This window comes from Schistocerca cancellata, chromosome 1 (assembly GCF_023864275.1).
Source record: "Schistocerca cancellata isolate TAMUIC-IGC-003103 chromosome 1, iqSchCanc2.1, whole genome shotgun sequence".
Taxonomy (NCBI): Eukaryota; Metazoa; Arthropoda; class Insecta; order Orthoptera; family Acrididae; genus Schistocerca; species Schistocerca cancellata.
Window position 1 is genome coordinate 994768339 of NC_064626.1, and position 18011 is coordinate 994786349.

The following is an 18011-nucleotide window of genomic DNA, read 5'->3' on the forward strand; positions in this document are numbered from 1 at the left end:
GCGGGGTCAGGGATTTTCTCTGCCTCGTGATGGCTGGGTGTTGTGTGCTGTCCTTAGGTTAGTTAGGTTTAAGTAGTTCTAAGTTCTAGGGGACTTATGACCACAGCAGTTGAGTCCCATAGTGCTCAGAGCCATTTGAACCGGACTGGATAATAATTAAAGGCATAGAACCAGAATAGATAATAATTTCTTTCGTATTTTCCAGCTAACTGTTTTCATTAGTGTTAAAGTTTTCGACGCAGTGTTAAGACTTGCTTTTGTATTTAGGATAAATTATTTTATGTGACCTCAATATTGATCCTTATCGTATCTAAGAGCTCAGATTTCGTCTCGCTCACGTGGAAAATAACCAAAATCAGTGACACTTATCACTGAAGAATTTCCTGTGGAGTGAATACTGAACGGCGGACAAATCAGATTCATGACGGCAGCTGAACAGAAACGTGAGACTTCAGTGTTGAGAAGTCGAGATTAACGACCATGTGTCTGATTTACTGACAACACATCCAATCAGAACTATAGTCTACTGACGCCTCCGGACCGAGGAGGAAGCAATGGCGAACCAGCAGGCTGCTGTTCTATAGGATGGTAGCGGCAAAGAGTTTCAAGAAAGACACGAAGCCCAGCTATAATTGTACGAGTTCGGGAGAGGAAAACGGCAGCGGCGATGCCAGTGGAACCATCCTGGTTTTCGCCTTACGCTATTTGGTAAACCATGGGAAAACCAAATATAGATTGCCATACGCATATTTGAATCCTGTCCCTATCGTATATGGGTACTGCTTCTTGTAACTTCATTTCTTGCCACAGCTGTGGCGCATCTTGTACTTCCCTACTGTGAATGACAGGCACCGCTTTCTGGCATCTTGTGGAAAGGATTTTGTCCAACTTGAAGATGATGGGTCGGACTTCACGTAATCCATCTAAGTGGGCTGTGGTTGAGGGCTACTATGCTAGCTTAAAGCCCTCCCAGCTAGCCGCGCGCCCTAATGCGCTACTTACCGAGCGGGAAGTCGTGCCGCTCCCCAGCACAAATGCGCCCGGCGGGGTTAGTGTCGAGGTCCACTGTGCCGGCGAACACCATAATTACTCTACTTCACAAACATCTGGGGTACACTAGTCTGGTATGAGACTTTCCCCGTTCGGTGTGGGGCGGCGGTGGGGTGGGTGGACTGCTGTAGTCTGTTGTAGAGGTGTGAACCATTGAGGGCTACAGCAGGACGAAGTCTATTCGTCGTTTCTACGTTTACGTTCCCGGTTCAATACACAATATACAATGCTAGCTTAAAGGAGAGTGATTTTCCCACGACGACAAATATTCTCAGGGAGCTGTTGGAATAAACTTTGAACAGTTCTGGTGGGAAGCTGCATTTTTCAGATGAATTCTATTAACTGGAGCAAGAATCGAGCCGTGAAATAGCAGCATTCTACTCTAGATGCTGATTTACTGACAGGTCAGATGTTAAAACAGTTTCGTGGAGTTGCTTGCGACATGTAAAAATGTGCTCAGAGCGTCAGACACCTACCAGAAGGACATTTGTTATTGGCTTGGTCCATAAATTCTTAGCGTTTTTCCGTAAGTTTGGTCTGCCCCGATAGCTGAATGATCAGGGTGACGGGCTGCCGTCCTACGGGACCCGGGTTCGATTCCCAGCTGGGTCGGGGATTTTCTCCGCTCAGGGACTGGGCGTTGTGTTGTCTTCATCATCATTTCATCCCCATCCGGCGCGCAGGTCGCCCAATGTGGCGCAGAAAGTAATAAGACTTGCACCAAGGCGGCCAGACGTGCCCCGTAAGCGGCCTCCCGGTCAATAACGCCAAACGCTCGTTTCCATTTCCGTAAGTGTAGTAAACACAACAGATATACATAACGTGACGTAAGTAATGCTTGGGTAACTTTCGATCCCACGACTATAGAAATCACGTGGTTTTGAGGCGAAGAACTCGTCAAACCACGTTCGGGGCACATTTTCATTCGGGAACGAAGTTTCTCCAGGGTTATTCGATAGACAGCAGAAAATCCGAGGGTGCAGTATAAGGTGAGTAAGCTGGGTGCAGAATGACTTGCCAATCCATCTCCTGTGTAAGTGTTTTTGTCAGTCTAGCAGAATGCGAACGTGCGCTATTGTGTATTAGCATCATTTCACTCAGGGTTCCTGCTCGTTGTTCTTGGATTGCGTCTGCAAGAAGTCTCATTTGTACACCACACCATCGCTATTCCACCACATACATAACATTATCTTTTGTGGAAGCTCGCAGGTGTTTGTAAGGTGAACTGTTGCTTTGTTTGGGCTCAATCACGCCTTTCTGCTCCTTGTTGTTGTTGTTGTTATTGTGGTCTTCAGTCGAGAAACTGGTTTGATGCAGCTCTCCATGCTACTCTATCCTTTGCAAGCTTCTTCATCTCCCAGTACCTACTGCAACCTACATCCTTGTGAACATGCTTAGTGTATTCATCTCTTGGTCTCCTTCTACAATTTTTACCCTCCACGCTGCCCTCCAATACTAAATTGGTGATCCCTTGATGCCTCAGAACATGTCCTACCAACCGATCCCTTCTTGTAGTCAAGTTGTTCCACAAATTTCTTCTCTCCCCAATTCTATTCAATACCTCCTCATTAGTTATGTGATCTAACCATCTCATCTTCAGCATTCTTCTATAGCACCACATTTCGAAAGCTTCTATTCTCTTCTTGTCCAAACAATTTATCGACCATGTTTCACTTCCATACATGGCTACACTCCATAAAAATACTTTCAGAAATGACCTCCTGACACCTAAATCTATACTCGAACAATTTTCTCTTCTTCAGAAACGCTTTCCTTGCCATTACCAGTATACATTTTATATCCTCTCTACTACGACCATCATCAGTTATTTCGCTCTCCAAATAGCAAAACTCATCTACTACTTTAAATGTCTCATTTCCTAATCTAATTCCCTCAGCATCACCCGAGTTAACTCGACTACATTCCATTATCCTCGTTTTGCTTTTGTTGATGTTCATCTTATATTCTCCTTTCAAGACACTGTCCATTCCATTTAATTGCTCTTCCAGGTCCTTTGATGTCTGCGACAAAATTACAGTGTCATCGGCGAACCTCGAAGTTTTTATTTCTTCTCCCTGGATTTTAATTCCTACTCCAAATTTTGCTTTTGTTTCCTTTACTGGTTGCTCAATATGCAGATTGATTAACACCGGGGATAGGCTACAACCCTGTCTCACTCCCTCCCCAAACACTGCTTCCCTTTCATGCCCCTCAACTCTTATAACTGCCATCTGCATTCGGTACAAATTGTAAATAGCCTTTCGCTCCCTGTATTTTACCCCTGCAACTTTCAGAATTTGAAAGAGAGTATTCCAGTCAACATTATCAAAAGCTTTCTCCAAGCCCACAAATGCTAGAAACGTAGGTTTGTCTTTCCTTAATCTTTCTTCTAAGATAAGTCGTAAGGTCAGTATTGCCTCACGTGTTCCAACATTTCTACGGAATCCAAACTGTTAGATTAAAGGCACTATTTTTCGATAACAGTAACGATACAGGATAGGAATGGTCGGTATTGTTCAGGAGCCAACTGATGACGAATCAGCAATATGCACATATGACCACCCGCTGATTTTTGTGATTTTTGGTTAGAGGGTACTGTATCGCTACACCCAATTTTTGAACCTTTCCCAACGCATGCAGATGTCGTACGATGGTGGAATGATCACAGTCCATCACATTTACCAGTTCTCGAGCACACCGATTTTAATCGTTGTGGATTAAGCCCCCTGAACGTGGAGAGTCACTGATGTTAAAATGGTCCTCCTTAAACCATTCTCTTGCCGTCCTGTGTCCAGTTTAATTAGCCCCATACACGGCGCAAATATTTGTGTCTGCCTCTGCTGCTGTCACCCCTTTGCTGAATTCAAACAGAAAAACACGTCTGAAATGCTCCGACTTCTCCACTTGGCACTTCATTTTCTAGCATCCACAGCTCCGCTCTGTATCTCCAAATGAGAATATGAAAACTCAAATAACAGCAATGAACTACAAATAAAAAGTGACAATCGATAAATGAACCGTGGCAACCGGAATACCAACATGCGAAACAGAAAGGCTACGACGCTAAGCACCAAACAAATACAAAGAGACGGCGCCTGGATGGCTCACCTGGTCCTTCTCGATGAACCCGATGAAGGCGGTGCGCTCGATCTCGACGGGCTGGCCCGCGCGGTCGTACAGCGCGATCACGAAGTGGAAGAAGTTGGACTTGCGCAGGTTGCTGGGCGGCTGCTTCTCGAAGTGCGCGCGGCCGATGCCCACGCTGCAACACACAACGTCACGCCGAGACCTCAGTACTCGCCGCGCTGCAACTGGGCAGGAATTTCAGAAAGAAAGCGCTAGCGAATAAAATAAGTCTGTTGCACAGTCGTTCCTAAAGACACGGCGAGCGGGGCTGTTGCGCATCAGAGATGGTGTTATGGATTATTGGCAGTATGTAGCACCGGTAATATCAGGTAATAACAAATTACTACACGTCACATACTGTAGACAAACAAATGAGTGTTCCATAAAAAATTAATTAAGCCCATCACGTGCTCACACGCTGTCGAAACACTGTGTGGTGGCGACCTGCATCACGCTATATAAATTGAACACGAATTTAAATGACTTTATCATTGTACACGATCGTCCATATTAGTATCAGCATGCGTAGAGTTGTTAATACTTATTCGGTTACAAAAGCCGGTGTGCGTAAATGAGGTGTAAACATAAAAAAAATCTGTTTCACGTAACGGTAACGTAAAGAAGTGCTGCACAGAATTAGACATCGAACTGAAGAAGACAAAAGCAAACAATGAAGAATATTTGTAGACCTATACCAACATATTCTTGCGTACTGCAGATTGCCTTTATGGCCATAAGCAAGAAGACAACGTCCTGCCATAAACTCATACTGCAAATATCCACAGAAACGCAGAAGAAGCTTTTCAAATGCCATTTGTGAAACAGAAATTGTGATACCTCCCGAAAACTAAATGGCTCTGAGCACTATGGGACTTAACATCTGTGGTCATCAGTCCCCTAGAACTTAGAACTACTTAAACCTAACTAACCTAAGGACATCACACACATCCATGCCCGAGGCAGGATTCGAACCTGCGATCGTAGCGGTCACGCGGTTCCAGACTGAAGGACCTAGAACCGCACGGCCACACCGGCCGGCCACGAAAACTAAGCAAACGTCACTGAATGTATAGAAAGAAGAGAGAATCGATACGCTGTCTTGTAAAAGTATACGTAGATATACAGAGGATTGTACTCCAAGAAGTTTTAAAGCTGGGTGCCGAAACGTCCACACGAGCAAATCCGTCGAGAGGTCAAGGTGTACTCTCTGGAGATAACACTGCTGGAAAGACTTTCACAATCTACTATTGACTGATAATGAACATGGTAAACCGGAGATGATAAAAAAACTCTCTTCTTTTCGTTTTCATTAAATATGGACTCTTTCCGAAGTACCTAACAGAGTGCCGAAAAAAAGCACAACACGTCAACAACTGGTGCCCTTCCTGCGTGTTTCAGCTGAGTGGTGACGCTGGTTTGCACGCATTCCTCTCAGCTTTTAGTTCTTAAATGGTTCAAATGGCTCTGAGCACTATGGGACTTAACTTCTAAGGTCATCAGTCCCCTAGAACTTAGAACTACTTAAACCTAACTAACCTAAAGACATCACACACATCCATGCCCGAGGCAGGATTCGAACCTGCGACTGTAGCGGTCGCGCGGTTCCAGACTGAAGTGCCTAGAGCCGCTCGACCATACTGGCCGGCTTTAGTTCTTAAGAACACAGCACTGCAGGCCATTACTCATAGATTCATTAAGAAGAGATGTAAGAGAAAAATGGTTCCAATCCGGTTCGTGAATTCTGCTTCACTGTTTCATAGCGATTCAGTTTTATTGAAGCTTCAAAAATGGAATTAAAAAGGGGATAATGTTAGGCTCAGTCAACATATTTATGCTAAACTGGTTTTCCTGTTGCCGGGATCTAACAATTAGTTCCAAGTAGAAGGCAGCATTCATAGGTTTAGTTTCTTAAACTTGAAATGAATCTCTCCTCGTATGTCAGATTTCCGAAATTTTCATGTAGTTTACTTGAGACTCGACCATCAAGCTGATGCTGTCGAATTCTATAGTGTATTCCATTCTTCGTCTAATGGAGCATTCAGTACACGAGATGTTAGCATATCGACAAGAATACAACGCTGTAAACTTACCTATTCTAGGGTAGGGAAAATGTCAGTATGTGACAGCCGTTTGACAAGAAGAAATAACTGGTGAAGATGTCAGCAGATAAACAAATACTTCAAGGTCAGCCACTTTTAGAACACAAGACAATTCCAGACAACTCTACAGAACACACCATAGACCGTAGAGAACGAACAAAATACGCTGCGCAACATACTAATCGACATAACTAAAAAGTTACGAAAATTTCCTTTTTATACATTATTTTGAGAGAACGTTTCAGAAAAGTAATTTAGAGTATTGAATGATTTATTATGACCTAATACTACATTAAAACAGTGAACGAAGTAAAATAGGAAAGGAAGGAAGACGCAAAGAGCTGTACGCAGCGTGGGTAACGAGTGGAAAGAACGAGAATGGTTTGGCTATATGCGTCTGAACGTAACGATCGACGACGAGAGGTCAGATAATATTGATGATTCCTCTGCAGAATGATATTACACGTTTTAGCATCTTTTTTCTTAAATATGCCAAGAGGGCCGCTTCTTTAGCATATTGTGGTCGGTAATCTAAATATGCCATCATTTTGTAATAAAATACGACATTTAGTGTTTCTAACATTCACAAGTAACAAACTGAGTGTTGGCATGTGACTTTTTAAAGTGTCAGAAAGTTCAATAGTTAAATTAAGTTATTGGCCGCCTTCTTCAAGGAACCATCCCGGCGTTCGCCACTAGTGATTTATGGGAACGATGTAAAATGAAGATGGGTGGCCAAGAACTGAACTCTGTTCTTGCTAATACGAGTTCAGTGTGTAACGCTGAGGGACCTCTTGAGCTTAACAGCCCCTCAAAAAGGTTATTAATTGCGTTTCCTTGCTGACTACCTTGTATTTGCATGTTTCGCTTTAGTTATCATCACAAAAATAATAGAATAGTCTCAGATTAAATGTGATAAGGTCGTATAATTGTGTTTCAAGCTAAAATGTTTGGTGTTTCAGCCGATAACTATTTCTCTCTTTATGTGCTCCTCGGGGTCTATCCGCAGACGGTTGTTTTTGTTTTAAACAAATTATTTTTTCCATTTGTATCTGTTGGATGCTAAGTGCTGTCGTTACATACATTTTTCGGACGTTTCATCGGTCAATACATTAACGAGGAAACCTAAAAAAGCCGTTACAGTGTACCCTTTAAAAGCTAGACTTTCAGGTAAATGAAGGGTTTATTTTTTCTGTTTCTAAATTACTGGCGTAGGCCATAGGTAGGCGACACCTGAAGTTACCTAATTTACAAATCAGATAAAGCATATGCAGCTGTGCCGTCTTTCCTTGTGTGTCCCAAAATCAGATTAGATGCCACGAGAATAGTAAAGCAGAAACGAGGGCAGCTCCTGGGAGAAAACCTGATATCTATTGAAGACAATGTTTTTACTAAGTACTGCCTGAAAAAAGGGCTACACGTAACTGAATCTACATGAATATGCCCACCTTGCTTTGGAGATCAGCCACTGCATTTCGTGTCTGTGGAATAAGACTACTACAGTGAGAGTGCTATGGCGCAGAAGAATTGCGTTCCGTGAGGCAAGAACCGTTAGGGTCGGGACGGTCGCTTTTACAGATGCAGAAACGGGGTTCCTTCTGGTCAGCAGCGCATGTCAAGCTTTTGTGTGGCGGGGCGTGCCCCCCCTGACAGGCGACCGCTAGGACGGTCCAAGGCCGACACCGGGGGGAGGGGGGAGCGCATGCCACTGCACGGCGCGTGCTCGCAGCCGTCCCGTCCTGTGCCAGCTGGCTATTCTAAACATTCTCTCTTTTCTTTAGACGTGTTAAAGGAGGAACGATGCAACTCTGGACTTTATTTAGCGTTCGCCTCACGACAAGAACTGTCCAGTTCGTGTGATGAGGCTCAGGTCGTTGAAAGCGAGCTTAGTCATTTGCTCATACAAGCTGTTAAAATGATATTTACGTAGAACCTACCCTGCAAGTGTCCCCCTTCGCTTCAATGATACATATAGTTTTTCTGATACAGATGTCTGCTGACCATCTAAAAATTTAGTTCTCTAACAAGCAAATGCTTACAGTCCTGTTCACACCAATCACCACACACACACACACACACACACACACACACACACACACACACACACCTCTTAGCGACATTCGTAGAAATATCAGCGATAGATATCATGTGTTCTATATAAAAGCCTGTTTTTTGGTAGCTTCACTTTACCAATGCGTTTCATTCCATTAGCAGCAATAAATTATTCCGTGATAAACTCTAGCACTGATAGCAAACTACCATCAAGAAACTGTGATTACAACCACCAGAAAAATACTGATATCATACACGAATTACACTGACGGGGGAAAATCTCAACACCAAGAAGTAATTGATGTAGACTAATAAAATTTCTGTAATACGTTTGCCTAGGTAACATGTTTGAGTGATTAAGACTGAAAGATCACAGACTTATCTAAGTGCGCGATAAGCCATTGCAAAGGTGAAATGCTGGTGCATTAATAACCGGCGTAACCGCCAGAATTTTGAAAGCAGCCGATCAAACTTGCATGCATTGTGTTGTACGGGCGCCGGATTCAGTTTGCGGAATGGAGTTCCATGCTGTTGCTCTTGGTCGGTCAGTACACGGACGGTTAATGTTGTTTACAGATGAAAATCGAGCTGTCCGATTATATCCCGTACGTGCTCGATTGGAGACACACCTGGTGATAGAGCAGGTCAAGACAACATGTCGACACCCCGTGGAGTGCTGTTCAAAAAAAATGGTTCAAATGGCTCTGAGCACTATGGGACTTAACTTCTGAGGTCATCAGTCCCCTAGAACTTAGAACTACTTAAACCTAACTAACCTAAGGACATCACACACATCCATGCCCGAGGCAGGATTCGAACCTGCGACCGTAGCGGTCGCGCGGTTCCAGACTGTAGCGCCTAGAACCGCTCGGCTACCACGGCCGGCAGTGCTGTTCATGAATGGCAGCAAAACAGGCCGAATCCCTAGACCGACGCACAGTTTTGCAGTCAGGATGCTTGGAGAAACGTGGAGAGTGCTCCTGCTGTCACACGAAGTCATAGCCCGACCATAACTCCAGGTGTAGGTCCAGTGTGTCCAGCACACGGGCGGGTTGGTTGCAGGCTCTCACCTGGCCTCCTCCTAATTAACACCAAGCCATCAGCAGCACCGAGATAGAACCAGGTTTCATCAGAGAACGCAACAAACCTCCATCCTGTCCTCCAATGAGCTCTCGCTTCATTCCTCCCGAAGTTGCAAACTGCGGTGGTTTGGGGTCAGCAGAATGCACGCTACCGGACGTTTGTTACGGAGCTGTCCTTGAAGTAAAGGGTTTGTAACAGTTCGTTGTGTCACTGAAGCGCCAATCGTTGCTCAAATTACTGCTGCACTATGGCCTCCCCTCGCGGTACTACCACATGGCCGCCCGGAGTCTAGTCTTCTTGCGACCGTACGTTTTCGCGACCATCGCTGCCATCAGTCATGTACAGTGGCTACGTTCCTGCTTAGACTTCCTGCAATATCGCAGAAGGAAAATCCAGCTGCTCGTAGCCTTTTTACAATGAAGTTCTGATAATGGCGTCTTTGTCGCGCAAAGCCATTCTTGACTAAAATCAACTCACCAAGTCCAGTCTCAAAGGTAAAGTAACGCTCACGACCATTACAGCTTGTATTTAAAACAATCCTGATTTCCACCCTGATAGTGACCTTACTACCCCCACTCTTATGCGACTGGGTTGTGTGGTAGCGTTCTCGCTTCCCGCGCCCGGGTTTCCGGGTTCGATTCCCGGCGGGGTCAGGGATTTTCTCTGCCTCGTGATGACTGGGTGTTGTGTGATGTCCTTAGGTTAGTTAGGTTTAAATAGTTCTAAGTTCTAGGGGACTGATGACCATAGATGTTAAGTCCCATAGTGCTCAGAGCCGTTTGAACCATTTTTTTATGCGACTGAAGCAAAATCTGAACAGACATTATCTTTCAGGTGTAGAAACACACCCACAAATTTTCGTTTATGTGGCACAACTCCTCCTTGGTGTTGCGATTTTTATCCGTCAGCGTAAATTCATTGTTGAAATTACTATTCCGTCCTAGTGTATCTGACCGTCGTCGTCATCATCATCATCATCATCCCTCTCATAGATTGGTCGCTCTTGATCGCTTCGTGCCATAGGTCGGTCTTTTCCTTGGTCAACTCCGCCATCTCCTCCTTTTGGGCCTGTTCTAAAGAGCTTCGATTCTCTGTTATGAAGTGGTTTGATACCAGTGCCTTCAGTTCCATCGTTTATATAACATATTTTGAAGTCCGGTTTCTTGAATTTTGTCAACTTTTAGGATGTGTCCCTCATACATACTCTAAATACTTTAGAAACGTTAATTTCAGCAGTCTCATTGCCACTTATTTAGCCCAAATATTGCTACCATCGAGATGCGAGAAGTTGCTTATTATTCTATGAAATTTCATTTCTATCTCGCCCCTAGAACAGTGCTCTTACAACATTTCATAAGTCTTAGAAGTACGTGAACCGATCAATAACTAATGCAACAAATTTTTTTCTTCGACAATTTCGGTCGAAAAAATACGTAATTTGTTGTGAGACTTCGTAGAATATTGCTGCTTCAGTCCCTATAGTTTCATGGAGTTCCTATAGGTGCCGAAGCTGTACGTAGTCTTCAAACTGGTGTTTGTAACGGAGGTGTGTTCCAAGCAGACAGTTGTCACTGAGTTTCTTTTGGCGGCAAACCAGAGGATCGCAGATATTCATAGGCGCTTGTAGAATATCTACGGAGACGTTTCATTGAACAAAAGCACAGTGAGTCGTTGGGGTGAGGCGTGTGTCATCATCGCGGGAAGATCCTATGTCCCACGTGCCGGCCGGCCACGCGCAGCTCTGGCGACTTCGGCGTGTTCGGCGCCACAAAAATGCAAACCAGCTTCTTCTCCGTGACACATGTCTGCGCATGCGAGAGGAGCTCACAAAACTTCACTTGATTGTTCTTCCCCATCCACCCTACAGCCCAGATCTCTCACCTTCCAACTTCCAACTGTTTGGACCAATGAAGGATGCACTCCGAGGGATGTTGGCTCCTACGCCGACCACTATAGTGGTACTTTTCGGGCATACAAGCCCTCCCAGTAAGGTGGTGTAAGGCCGTCGCATTGAACGGAGATTGTGTTGGAAAATTAAGTTTTGTTGCCAGAAAATGACGGAATAATGTTGTGGATGGGAATCACGAATAAAACAATCCCGTTTTCAGAAAAAAAAATGTGTTGCATTACTTACCGAACGTCATTCATATTAATCAATTTGGCACTGTAACTATATGTAACCTAAATGCATATTTTCATTCAGAATATATAAATTGAAGATGGAGAGGGGAAGAAAGGAAAGGAGTGGGAGGGGATCGTTGCTGTTAGTTGCATCGTGACATTACGCGAAATTAGTGGCGACGAATGAAAATCTGTACCGGACTGGGATTCGAACCCAGGATCTCCTGCTTACTAGGTACTTGCGTTAAGCACTGCACCATCCTGGACATTGCGTTACCGCAACTGCACGGACTATCTCTGCAATGCCACACGGCCGGTCCACATTCCCATCGAGCGCAACCTATCAACTGTCCCTGTCCTCCACATTCGCTCTCTGAGATTCCCACAGGAGGTCGGACATATTTCTGCATCCGCAATCAAGAAGCTGGATCCCTTTCCAGGCTAGGCCATTCAATTCACATGAATGCGTGGTGTCTGTTTTTTCGAAGGAATAGACACCACGCACTCATTTAATAATTCAGAATAGCATTAACGTAAGATGTTTATTATCAACATAGTTCTGTATGTATAGGTAAATGGGTCTTTGATTTACTACTTATCGAGCCTGTGCGGCTGATCCCGGCGGAGGTTCGAGTCCCCCCTCGGGCATGGGTGTGTGTGTTTGTCCTTAGGATAATTTAGGTTAAGTAGTGTGTAAGCTTAGGGACTGATGACCTTAGCAGTTAAGTCCCATACGATTTCACACACATCTGAACATCTGAACTTATCCAGCAAACAACGTATCAGTCTGTATCCTTGTCTAAAATGTTAGTAAATACCTTTTGGTTCCGTGACTTTGTTAAATTGGGTGTTTCTGTGCGTAATTTCTATGACTGACATTTTCCTTCTTGTACAAAATTGCAGGTAACAATGAACGTTACATAGACACGGAGTCTAACTGATCTACCACCAGGTGACAAAATCAGGAAATGGACAGATGATCGGGCTTCAACGTCCCTTCGATGACGATGTCGCGACAGGCCGTAGCACGCGCTGGGCTGGGAGAGAGTGAAAAGGAAATCGGTCGAGTCCTTTTCCAAAGAATTGTGTTGGTATACGCGTTAACTGAGTCAAGGTAACCATAATGAAACTAAATCCAGATGGCAGGACGGGAATTTGAATGTCGCTACTACCCGCTGCGTTAACCACTGCGCCGCTTCTCTCGGTCGTGACAGATTGTGTGTCTACACCAGCAACGGCCGTGAATAAACCTGCGCCTACTGACATATCCACGCCAAGTAGAGTGTTTTTGTTTCTGTTAGTTTTCCCAACACAGGCTGAAGACAAAGACTGCTGCCTTTCCGAAATAGCCTGAAAAATGCCCAAGGGAGATGCCGCTCCGCTCTTGTGAGGCGTGCAGTGTCGAGCATCGGCCTAGCAGCCGTCAGCAGTGCGGTGAGCGGTGACGAACAGCCAACCCACAGCAGACCTTTCTGGAGCCCCGCGTGTTTTCAGCTCTAATCTTCAGATGGGTCCAGTAAATCAGCTTAAATCCGGAAATAACACGCTTTCACTAGAGCAAACAATGACCCACCTTTTGACGAGCTTTCCGTCGTCTGAAATGATATTCAGAATCATTTGCTAGTATGCTCAGTTACACATTCTCTCGTCCATGTTTTGGAACGTGACCCTATTTGGGTGAAATGAATTTTTTTCCTTCATGTTGTGGAGTTTCTTATACTTATTCCGTAAAATTTAAATAATATCTCCTGTTCCAAACGTGAGTCGTCAGTACAGGAAAAAAAAAAAAAAGAGAGAGAGAGAGAGAGAGAGAGAGGTTCCTTTGTTCGCACTGATTTCGTTGGCAGCCTTTAACGTCAGTGACTAATCGTTGCCCTGAGTGTGAATTGTCTTGTGGCAGTTGTAAGTAAGTGTAAAATGTTGATAAGAAAATTTATCATCTTTAAACGAAGAAAAAGCAAATCTAGGAAGTAATTATTGTGACGATCCTAATTTATACTAATTGAACAGAAATGTTTATCAAAATGTATAGAACGACATTTCAAATAACAGACTACGAAGAGCAAATATGCAATGCTAACGAATTTCAGAAATGCGTGTGTGGAAAGGAAGAGTTAGATGACAGAAAATGACTGAATGTGTTTACAAGAAAACTGACCATTTCTGCATAAAATTCCGAATGAAACTCTTAGTAGGGCTATGTTAATCAAGGAAGGATATTGAGACCGCAATTTCTTCCAGACATTAGTGCACTCCACTCGCCGTGCCATAGCGGAAATTACAGCGTCAGAGTTCTTCTCTTACCAGGATGAAGTTCGGGATCTTGGAGATTTTGCTACAGGAGACAGAGGAATAAGTGTCGAGCAGCAGAGACGGATTAGCAGACAAGTAAAGCATCTGTGCCCCTTGGTTAATATGATCCATTAAAACACTGCTTGACGAGACGATCTGGAAACCTTAACAGGATCACTTCATGATTCCGAAAAAATATATTGTTGACTGTGGCATTCTACCGAGTGCTACAGAAGTGTCAAGGTCGACATGTACCGCCACGCACCTGCGAAAAAGACTACGTTCCATTAATAGCCGCAAGGAGTTCCTGATGACGCAGCAGTATCGTCAAGTTTCAACACTTTGCGCAGTCTCAGTAAGTCGGTTATATAATTTGACTAACTGACAAATCCGGCATTGTTCGCGTATACATTTTTCCAATTTTTTTGTTAGAAACGGAAAACTGAAGTGTGTTAGTAGTGCAGTATCGAAAAAATTCCATTTCCATGTATTCGTAAAAACACCTTTTAAATTATGATGCAGTAGTACAAGGAAATATGCATAATGTGAAAATCTGTAAGTACAATATCCAAACTGAAAACACGATCCTGGACAGTATCTGTACGCTGGGCGTAGCTGCTTCGCGTGTCTATAACGCGTTTTTCTAAACGTGTCCATGGCAGCTTCCCTTTCTATGTCTTTTGACGGCTGTCGTTTTCGCTTACAGCCGTTTGCGCTTCGCGGTAGAGAGATGTAAAAAGCACTGTCAGGTGTCAGGGATTTCCTTAAGCTGAATCGACTGTAGGAGTATCTCAGTAGTAAAGAATAAACGTATTAATACTTCATGCGTACCTCAGTGTTTATGATGTATCTCTTGATCTATGTGTCATATAATGATATAGTTTTGTATGTGCATTTAGCGACATAGATAGATACTGCCTACGAAATTTATTGGAAATACAGTTAGTAACAGAGAAATAAATACACTGAAATGTCATGCCTGACGCGGTAGTGTATCACACATCACAACGTGTATCACCTCATATCTCCTGAGTTATGATGGGAAGGTGGTCTCCCCCCCCACCGATTGTTGCCTGAGAGCAAGGGATATGTATACTAAGTTTGGTTGAAATCGGTTCAGAGGTTTAGGAAATGTGGTGAGCGCGCGCGCGCGCGCGCGCACACACACACGCACACACACACACACACACACACACACACACACACACACACACACACACTTTTATACTGTGTATGGATTCCTTTGAAAGTGTGTTGCAGTCTACTAAGACATTAGAGCCTTCAACAGTAGTAAAGAGCGCGTAACTGAATTGTGATAAATTTGTTTATGCTGAGGACATTAGCATCAGCGTCTTTATGAGACGATTCCAGGGTCATCGAAATTTTTGAAGGCTAGTTCCCAGACCTGAATGTGAGTAATACGATAGGGGACTTGACCAATTAGTCGTTAGTAAAATATGCCATGTGACTTACAAGACTCTAATATTTCGGAACCTCCAGTCTAATCTCACGATCAAAAGTAATAAGTTACGTTACCAAATACAGCGGACAGCAGTTAATATAGTGACAGCCCACGACCTATTGCGATACGCCTGTTGCCTGCAAATCGATGAAAGGAGAATGCTATTCTGCATGTGAGGTAACTTGAAGTCATCAAATTGAGTTAATATTTATGCAACGTACATTCCAAATATTAACAAATGCTACACCAGTGAATTATATGGCTAAATGGTTCAAATGGCTCTGAGCACTATGGGACTCAACTGCTGAGGTCATTAGTCCCCTAGAACTTATAACTAGTTAAACCTAACTAACCTAAGGACATCACAAACATCCATGCCCGAGGCAGGATTCGAACCTGCGACCGTAGCGGTCTTGCGGTTCCAGACTGCAGCGCCTTTAACCGCACGGCCACTTCGGCCGGCAGTGAATTATACATTTCAGGAATATTCAAATGTAGCTAAAAGGGAAAAAAATCTTCGGTTAAGAAATAATTACTGCTTAATACAGCCACCCGTGTGAAATTAAGAATGTTACCTACATCACAAATTTTTCGGTTTCCTATTTGTTAAAATCTATGATAAAACTATTTTCGATATGTTGAGTGTCATGTTCAACGGCATATTCACTAACGCCAATGGTGGAGAATTCGGACGCATGTATCATTTAATTAAAATTGTAAGGATTTTCTTTAATTAGTTGACATTTTCATAGACTATCGTAGAAATCTGCATCAAACCAGCCTTCGGACTCCAGAAAACTACTACATCAATTGAAACTTAGTATTTGTGTTCAGTGAGGGTTATTACAAGCATAGGAGGGAAAGTGTTTTCACTGTCCGCGGCTCGTGGTCTAATGGCTATCGTTGATGCCTCTGGATCACGGGGTCCCGGATTCGAATCCCGGCCGGGGAGGGTATTTTCTGTGCCCGCGGACTGGCTGTTCGTGCTGTCCTCATCATTTCATCATCATCATCATTCGTGACAGTGGCTAGATTGGACTTCGAAAAAAATTGGGACTTCGTACGGCCGCTGATGACCGCGCAGTTGAGCGCCCCACAGCCGGCCGAAGTGGCCGTGTGGTTCTAGGCGCTTCAGTCTGGAACCGCGCGACCGCTACGGTCGCAGGTTCGAATTCTGCCTCGGGCATGGATGTGTGTGATGTCCTTAGGTTAGTTAGGTTTAAGTAGTTCTAAATTCTAGGAGACTGATGACCTCAGAAGTTAAGTCCCATAGTGCTCAGAGCCATTTGAACCATTTGAGCGCCCCACAAACCAAACATCGTCTCAAAGTGTTTTTACTGTTGCTCCTGATTAGGATAAGAATTGAGAGAGGCAGACAACGTATACTAACGTCCACCTTTTTGTCCCTCGGGTTTCTTACGCACTCGGTCAGCAGTTGTTATTGTCCCGTCAAAATACTACCGAAGTATTTGGCTGACAGCAGTGAGCGTGCTCGCCCATCCCCTGACCTCTGGTGAGGGCCGCCAGTCGCCACCACGCAGGCTGTAAGGCTGTGCCTCTCTCTAGCCTCGGTTGACCGCTCGTGCCTCCTGCTGGTGCAAAAACAGCGACACAGGGCAGGCGACCAAGTTTATGTACTTGCTGCCCGCGCCTTCCTTCCACGCAAGCACTGAATCTCTGGTAGCTGCTAAGTGCGCCTCTTCATTACGCAGCAGGAGCTCGACAACATATTTCGTATCACATTGGAGGTTCCAAGAAGAGCTGACGCACAAAATTTAAAGTTAGAAGAACAGACACGAGTAGAATGTCTAACGCAGTATAAGGCGGAAGTCGAGTGAAACAGTAGGGTGAAGATCATGAGAGGGAAGTTCGATTAAGATAAATTTCGTTCCTCCTACATCTACGTCTACATATATATTCCGCAATCCATCGTGCGGTGCATGGCGAAGGGTTCCTTGTGCCGCCATCAGTCATTTTCTTTCCTGTTCAACCCGCAAGTAGAGCGAGAGATAAAAACTGTCTAAAAGCCGTAACTTCTTGCATCTTTACGCGTAATGTATGCTGGCGGTACAAGAATGGTTCTGCAGTCGGCCTCAAATGCTGGTTCTCTACATTTCGGAATAGTGCCCTGCGAAACGAGCGTCTTCTTCTCTCCAGGGATTCCCATTTGAATTCACGGAGCATGTCCGTAATACTAGTTTGCCGACCGAACCTAGCAGCACGCACATGGATTGCTTCGATACCTTCCTGTAACCCGACCGGGTGGGGATCCCAAACACTCTAACAGTACTCAAGAATGGGTCACAGTGGCGTTCTATACGCAGTCTTCTTTATGGATGAGACTCACTCACACAAAATTGAGCTAATGAAAGGCAGTCGAGCATTCGCCTTTCCTGCTACCAACCTGCGTGATCATTCACTCCACAACCACGTGCTTGAAATTCAACTGCCGGTGGTAAAACGTTTTAAAAACATTTGAGACACAAATTACGAATCTGTATTTTGCGTCGAAAATTAATCTAAAAATAAGTAATTAATTTATTTATCTTGACGATCACACGGTCACAAAAGAAAGAAGGAAATCATTTTATGCGATGTGTGTGTGTGTGTGTGTGTGTGTGTGAGACAGAGAGAGAGAGATTTCACTGCTGGAGCTCCGGATGGCACACTTAGCGGTCGGTACGACAAGAAAGTCAGAAGAAGGGCGACAGCAATGATCATCGTTG

At 44.2% G+C, this 18011-nt stretch overlaps 1 protein-coding gene across 1 annotated transcript in view; it reads right to left on the minus strand.

Annotated features, from left to right (window-relative positions):
- Window positions 1–4626, minus strand: part of LOC126120829 (transcription factor collier) — a 483991-nt gene extending 479365 nt beyond the window's left edge. Inside the window, exons 1-2 of the mRNA XM_049915080.1 lie at window positions 4592–4626; window positions 4159–4312 (exon numbers count right to left, since the gene is read on the minus strand). Of these exons, the coding sequence (XP_049771037.1) occupies window positions 4159–4312; window positions 4592–4626 (189 nt within the window). The remainder of the gene's footprint in view (window positions 1–4158; window positions 4313–4591) is intronic.
- Between the last annotated feature and the right edge of the window lie 13385 nt (window positions 4627–18011).